The 8,241-nt window shown below is 37.7% G+C and overlaps 1 protein-coding gene across 1 annotated transcript; it reads right to left on the bottom strand.

Moving 5' to 3' along the window:
• Positions 1-453: 453 nt before the first annotated feature.
• LOC121970339 (nuclear intron maturase 2, mitochondrial-like) lies at positions 454-5,532 on the bottom strand. Its single transcript, XM_042520987.1, has one exon. It carries the CDS (start codon positions 5,457-5,459, stop codon positions 3,240-3,242), a length of 2,220 nt encoding a protein of 739 aa, XP_042376921.1. The 5' UTR covers positions 5,460-5,532; the 3' UTR covers positions 454-3,239.
• Positions 5,533-8,241: the final 2,709 nt, after the last annotated feature.

The following is an 8,241-nucleotide window of genomic DNA, read 5'->3' as shown; positions in this document are numbered from 1 at the left end:
CACGAAGTCATATACAGTTGAACCAATACAGAAAATGCTTCATTGCTAGACAAGTTCTTATGCCGCCAAATTTTAGAAATCCAGAAGAAACAAGAAACTACGTTTAGACATTTCGATACCGTACGAACCATGCTGCTCCTGCACTTCGTTAATTCAAAGTTATGCCACTACCTCTGCTAGTTTAGCAGCTGAAAAGAGATAAAGAGGTAAGACAGTCGAGTAAGAATTAGAGATGAATATTGACATTTGAACTCTGGTCTCAAATCGTTTTTAGGCCTCAAAAAGAATTCTCAAGGGAAAACAGAGTAAAAGAAAGTGTTCTATTTTATTTGTGCTCTTTATTCGATTGATTTATGACAATCTCCGAAGCAGTGTGTAATAAAAAAGAAAGTGTATGCTCTTAAACCACCAACTTCAGCAAATATATTGGAGTTGCTCTTTTGTTATCGCTAGACAAAAAGTAAGAGAACTTCCACTAAGCTAAAGCATCAACAGGACGAGCAACCATGTGCTTCTTTTTCATCATCTAAAACACAGAGCTATAACAAGCATAATAACATTAGGCAAAATAGCATCAAGTGCCTGCAAATTATTGTGGTCACATGAATCATATACTTGCCTTTCTCACCTTTTGGCTTTTCTTGCCTTAATCATGTGGCAAAAAGCAATTCGCTCGTCCCAGCGCCCCCGCCAACCCGTCCCTAGACCAACACAGAGGAGGTAAATCACGGGTGGCTACTAGCCATTAGTGCAAATGGCCAAGACATGAGGGAGGTTATGCTCGGTCACGCCGAGTTTCGACCCCAAGACCTCATGTGACAACACCCCATGTCTTAACCATCGCACCGCCCCGAGGAGACTTTTCTTGCCTTAATCAACCACATACAACAAATGAGAAGAGACTATAAAAACTTATCAATTATTTCTTTTCTAACTAAATATTTCTCAAAGGTATCATCAAATTGGCTTGTAAAGTAGGAAAGGGCAAAGAAAATGGGTAAACAAATATAAACATATGACCGATAGACTATGTGGTTAAGCACATAAAAGAGAGAGGCAAGCTTTAGGTAGTCACATTTGACTTCTAAACGCTCCATGTATCTGGTCCACTCAAGATGACTTTTGCCTAGATAATTAATCAGCAAAGTAGATCATTGATCAACTCAGATTTGTCGAAAATTATTCATATACATCATGTAAAAATTGATATTCAGGCTTGATACGTAACCCTGCATATAAAAGCATACACTAAGGTATCATTAACACCAGAGCATAGAAATACATAAAACACCTTTATTTGGACATGTAAAAGGTTTAACCTAAAAAATAGACATTGTTTTAAGAAAATGATCTTTACCTAATTTGCATAGTTAAAACCAATAGAAAATCACTAAGTCATGAGTATGAAAGCCAACGAAACTATTCTAATTAGAATATTAAATACTAAAAAATCAGTTACCTAAATGCCTCTTACCTTATAGAATGACAGAACCAATAATATTCAGTATGTAAGTGGTGCATTGAATCAATCCTTTATTTATCTTATTTGTTAATGATATTGTGCTAATGGAAAAAAGTGCAATAGATTAAATTCGAAACTAATTTCTTAGAAAAAATTTAGCAACTAAAGATTTATGTTAAGCATAATTAAACCTGGACATACAAAATGTAGTTTCAATAATAAAAAAAAGGGTCAGAGAATAGTGAAAATGGACAGAGATAAATGTAATAGCCTTCAATATCTAAGATTTGTTGTGCTCACAAGGTGAGAACTGTAAGATATAGATATAGATATAGATATAGATATAAAATTAGCAAAGCTAGAACACTTAGATGGATGTGTAATATTACTAAGACAAAAAAAAAGATTGACACGAGGGAAATTATGTGCAGCTCTAATAAATTAAATGAGAAAAAAGAATTAAGACAATATCAACGTTTACAATTTTTTTTCTTTACTTAGAAAAGTTAGATTGAATTAAGTTGAATGAGTGACAGGTATAGGAAGAGGATAAAAAAGATTTTAGAGTGAATATTAATTGTAGAGTTCAAAGAGAAGGATAAGATTCATAAAGCTGACAATGAATATTTTGGACTAACACGACTTAATGTGATGATGAGTGGGGAAGTGAATGGAGCAGCACAATGCCGGAAAAAAAAAGGGTGTTTCATATGGGAACTCTTCAACGTTTGCTCTTGAGAAATTCCCTCGAATTCCATGCATTACATAAGGCATTCTTCACCACAACTTTCACCAATAGATATTAGATAGACATCTTCCACAACATTATTTTGAACAAAGTTTATTCACTAATGTACACTCCATCTTACTACTTATTGTAATCGTGTGCCTAACATGATTAAACATAGTTCAACTTTCCTGATTTAAATTTCACGTGATGCTTAGTAGAAATTCCAAACTTCCAGTAGCCGTTATTGGAGCAATGGCACCAAGCAAATTTTGCTTTCAATAAACTAACTACAAAAATCATGAATCCTTTGTTTCCACGGCAATATCAATGTGGCTCTAATGATTAAGTTAACCTCTATCATTTCATCCATACAAGTCAGGATTTTTTTGAAAAGTTAAAAACAAAAACCATAGATATAAATATCTATGTTGCTAGAAAGAATTGGAGATTTGAGTATATTTCCGTATAGTGGGTAAATGCCATCTATATATAACATCAAAGTCAACTAACTAAACTATCATACAAAGCAATGATACTTGTTTATGTTCTTGCCAATCAATGATGAATAAATTAATCGAACTTACATAATTTGGAGTCCAAATGTGAAATGACAGCACAGAACATCACTAATTGAACCACACACCTTTTGGCCAAACTTTTTTTTTTCTGAGCATGCATTTAATAGAAAGACCCATTTGGGTGTATAAAGTCAAACTCAAACTAGGATGTTGGAAGCAAGGTTAAGATCCCATATGCAACTATCTTCTAATTTTCACATGGTTTTTCCCAAGCAACTGGCATAAGGTATCTGCTTTTTTTTTATCAACCTTCTAAAATGTATTCGTAAAGGACCCCAAATATACAGCATAATCTGATTATACAGAGAACTGGTTCCAAATTACTTCCACTTGATATGTGTTACTCACTTCAAAATGTGAAGCAGCTTTCATGGTGGCCTGTTATTTGTCCGTTTTTATGTGATGCGAGATTCACATTTTGCTCTCTCAGCCAATAACCAAGTTACCTTCATCTATGATTTCTTACTTATCAAATTTGTGCTGCCTGAAGAGATTCTTGTCTCTCTTCCTCAAAAACCGTCTGATCCTTCATTTCAGTACAAGTAGATCCCAGCAATTCTTCTTTAGCTCTCTGGGTATCACTCTCCCCCAAGGGAGGCAACATAATAGCATTCCTTTTATAGTTCCAGACCAGCAGAGAAACAAAATCTTGAGGCGTAGAAAGCCCCTCCTCCCTAAGGCAAGATCGTTGATCCTCTAGAGTCTTGGGATCCAGAAGCCTAATGTATTCCAGCAAAACCTTCTCATGCTCTGGCCTCCACCCAGCAGGAAATGGGGTATAATCTGCGTCGGGAACCAAAGACATCCGAGTGTACTGAAGACCATCAATTGAATCCAGGAGACCCATTCTCAACAGGTTCAGATACTCAGGGGACTGACCCTTCTTATCCTTCAAAGGGCGGGCTAGATTCCTTGATGCAATCTTGTAGACCTTCGCTCTAGACCGCAGTTTGTACTTAGCAGCATAGAGCTTGGCTAATGAACCCCTTATGATATAGGAACAAAAGTTCACAACCTTCTTGCGGTTATCTGCATAACGATACCACTCCGCCATAGTTTGCAAGAATTTATTCATCTGTGCATTTGTGTGTGCTTGTGTTGCATGAAACATTTTGAAACAAGGTTGCGGATCAGGATCCCTGTCTCCTTTTAAGAAGTTCAGCTTCCTGAACTGTCTGACGCATTGTCTCAAACTTGCTGTGACTGACAGAAGTGTTCCTACACCTTTTTCACTGATGATCTTCCCCCCAGTTGCTGTGTACCTAAGTGTAGGATATACTACTCGCCTGCAGAGTACATGATCCATAAACATAATACCCTTGGTGATGTGCTCAATCGGGAGATTCTCGTTATCAAGCTTGAGCTGGTATCTCTGATCACAAAACTCAATTAGCTGTTTCCTTAGCACTGCAGCATCTGCTCGAGGACCCCTAACTCCAACCAAAAAATGACCAGCATAGCGAATATAGTCCATTTTTCTGGTCTTGTCAGGCCCGCTAGTGGGAACAAACTCTGGCCATGATGTGTTCCCGTGCTCAGCATCATCCCCAGTCCATATAACATCAGACTTTGAGGGTTGGTAGAACTCCTTAATCTTCTCCTCCATCCATCTGTCAAGCTCATCTAGATACACATTGGCAAGTAATGAGCTTAAGACTCCACAATGCCCCCAATTTGGATTCTTTTCAGCCTCCACCGGAGCAAAACCAAAGAAACTTTCTAGCCAGTACGGATCAGGCTTGGGCTCGTCCTCGGCCAATACCCTCTTTTTCTGATGCTTCCTACTTTTTTTCTTCTTCTTAGCAATCTCCTCATCGGTGGGGCGACCAATTATCACTGGGGCTGTTAGGGCTGATTTAATCAAATCCACGACTTTTTTATCCCTAACATCCCGGATCAACGCATTGATGATCAATCCAGGCTTCACTCCATCAAGAATGGTGCTGACGTCACCTTTGATGTACCATAGATAACCGGCAAAGCTTCTTCTGATCGTCCGGATAGCAGTGTGAGCATCCCGTCCAGGGCGAAAGGCAAAAGATTTCTGGGAGAATCGAGCTTCATAGATAGGCTCAAGGATCATGAGAAGGACTTCCTGGACAACACGGTCCTGGAAAGGCGTAGGCTGCGTAGAGGTGAGGAGTATACGGAGCTTGCGCTTGGATAAGGTGGTTGGATCAGTGGTGTCCCGGGGCGAACGGAGAAGGAGATCAAGGCGGGCACCCCAGCGGAAGCGGCCGTCGAGGACGGCATTGCGGAGGGCGAGAAGAGAATGGAGGGCGGAGCTAGAGACCGAAGATTTGGGAAGGTACGAACCGGTATCGTCAGCATAGGCCTTTTGGTAGGCGAGAACCCAGAGCTCAAAGCGGCGTAGGATAGGGGTGAGGCTGGTAGCAGTGGCGGAGGGGTCGCGGAAGCTGTCGACCCAGAGGGCGGAGCAGATGGAGATGGGATCATCACGTAGGAGGGAGGAAGGGTCGTCGGAGACCGTGGAGAGAGATTCCCACTGATTGCGGCTGCGATGGCTAGGTAGAAGGGAGGGATTCACCGGCGGGGGCGGGGGCGGGGAAGCGGGATAGGCAGGAATCCGTCTAAAGGAGTCCGGATGGCGAGGAAACCTGGAAAATGAGTCGGCGGCAGAGGAAAGGAAACGGCGGTGGAGACGGAGGAGAGAGAGGCAACAGTTCATGGAAGGAGACGAAAGGTCAAAGGCCGGAACCCTAGGAAATGGACTCGGTTCGGAGACTCTTTTGTTGCAGGGTTTTAACATTTATCTCTCATTTAAAATACTTTGTTTAGGGAAAATTAAAATGATAATTAATTTTTACTTACTTAATTTAATAAGTTTTAATTCGATAAGTTTTAATATTTGTATAGCTATTTTTTTAAGACATTTTTTTATTTGAATCAAATCGAGGATAAAAAAATTAAACCGTAGAAATAACATTATTACCTTACTAGTCAATGTGGCAATGAAATTATAATTGTAAATAGGGATGATAATGGGTCGGTTCAAATTGAATTTCATTATTAGATTATATTGTTATTATTAGGGTTTTGTTTTCTATTTATTAGCTATTGAAAATAGATTAATCTTTTTCTTAATTATTTAATTTAACTATATAAATATCATATTGAGTAACTTTTTTTTATTAAGTTTGATATTCATAATAAAATAAGTCATATTTTTCCCTTTTAATTCTACATGATATCAGCCGTAATGACCTGCATCAAAATGCTTCAACAACCATCCTTACTATATCAGAATGCTTCATGAGAATCCAATTCATATATGCTTGAGCAACTTTAATAGTTTCTTACTTTACAGTCTTTTACCATGTTAGTTTTTTCTCATATATGTTTGTCATCGTCTGATATTTTAGGTATATCTTTATCTTTGTGAGTTTTACACTCTAGTGCCTCCTATCATATGTCACCTAATTTATTATTTTTTATTTCTTTTTCTCCTAGTTCATCTATATCTATTGTGACTGTTGATAGTACTCCTATGTCATTAGTGAGTGTTGGTTCAATTGTTACGTTTTATTTATCTCTTATTAATGTTTATTATATTCCAAGTCTTATTTTAAATTTTATTTCTATTAGTCAATTATATGATCTGGATACTTGATCTCTTTTTTTTTCATCTAATTGTTATATTTAGGACTCACGATCTCAGAGGCTGATTGAGACAGGTCGTAAGCAAGGAGAACTCTATGTTTTAGATCAACTCAAAGGTTAGATGTTGTAGCTTTGAGTATGGATTTATCATCTTTTCGTTTGAGTTGTTCATCTTTTGATTTTTATTTATAGCATTCTTATTTAGGTCATGTTTCAACACCTTGTTTGTAGTTTTTAACTTTTACTAGATTATTAGAACCTTTAAAAAGTTTTGATATTTTTTATTGTAGTGGTTGTAAACTGGCCAAATTTTTTATCTTATCATTTTATAAAAGTCTTTCTTTTTCTTCTGCTCTATTTAATCTTATACATTCTGATATGTGGGGACCCTCTCCTATTCCTACTAAAGGGGATCAAGGTATTGTGTTTCATTTATTGATGATTCCACTCATTACTCTTGGGTCTATCTTATGAAACACAGGTCTTAAACTTTAGAGCTCTTGTAAAAACTCAACATCTGGTGTCATAAAGTGAATACCGACATTGAGAAAGCTTCACCCATAGCCCCTATTGGTAGCTCAACTAAATATGGTACTTTTATTCCCAAGATATCCGCTTTACATGCTCCTTCTTCTGTTATTACCTAATCATCTCCTTAGGTTGTGAATGATCTTTCTCTCCACCATCCTCAGTCCACTCATGTTCATAAGTATACTAAACTATCAAATTTTGCTTACTCTTGTTATTCTCATTCTTTTGTTTCATTTGTTGCATTAGTTCATTGTCTTTTTGAGCATGTATCCTATAGAAAATTTGTTCGTAATCCATTTTGGCAGAATGTTATAGCTGAGGAACTAATTGTTGAGGTTGCAAGGTTTCAAACATAATCCCATATTGAAAATACATGGGAAAAGATCATGAGTTTATAAGAGAAAGATATCTCTATTGGTATAAGGCCTTTTGGGTAAAGCCCAAGAATAAAACCATGAAGGCTTAGGCCTAAAGTGGATAATATCATACCATTGTAGAAATATCTAAATTCCTTTTGGTCCTACATTAATTGCTCTACATTAGAATCATACATGAGATTTGGTACTGTTGCCATCAGGAAAACACACCATTGTTCTCGTTGGGTATATAAGATCAAAACTAAGTCTTATAGATCTATCAAATGATACAAAGCTCATTTTGTTGCTAAAGGTTATTCTCAGGAGTATGACATAAATTATGAGGAAACATGTGCTCCTATTGTAAAAAGTGATGACTATTCTTACTCTAATTGTTGTTCCTTCTGTTTGTCGATGGAGAATATCTCAGATGGATGTTAAGAATGTATTTCTAAATGATGATCTTCAATTCTTCATGAAGAAGTTTATATGACACCTCCTCATGGTGTTTCACACCAACCTAGTAAAGTTTATAGGTTTCGTAAAGTGCTTTATGGTCTTAAACAAGCACCTCATGCTTAGTTTGAGAAGTTTTCTACGGTGATTACTGTTGGGTGATCGGTGGCCGGCTTGAAGGGGGGTTGGATAGACAACACCCCCAAATCCTTGCTTCCTACACTTGTTAGCTTGTGTAGTGGAAATACAAACAACAAACAAGCTAAAGACTAAAACTAAGAAAGGAAATGCAAACCGCTAACACGTTCGTTTAACGTGGTTCGGAGATTAGGGCTCCTACTCCACGGCGTGTCCTTGAGGTGGGTGATCCCGATCCGTCGGTGGATTAGCCCCCCGACAAACTCCGGCTATCTCAAGTAGCTCCTTGTGGGTGGAGAAACCTCACCACAACACTCACAAACACTTGAGAACAAGTAGACTACTAATTAGAGTTTACCATCAATAATT

Source organism: Zingiber officinale, chromosome 1B (genome assembly GCF_018446385.1).
Source record: "Zingiber officinale cultivar Zhangliang chromosome 1B, Zo_v1.1, whole genome shotgun sequence".
Taxonomy (NCBI): domain Eukaryota; kingdom Viridiplantae; phylum Streptophyta; class Magnoliopsida; order Zingiberales; family Zingiberaceae; genus Zingiber; species Zingiber officinale.
The sequence above is the reverse complement of the archived record's forward strand: the minus strand, read 5'-3'. Positions and strand labels throughout refer to the sequence as shown.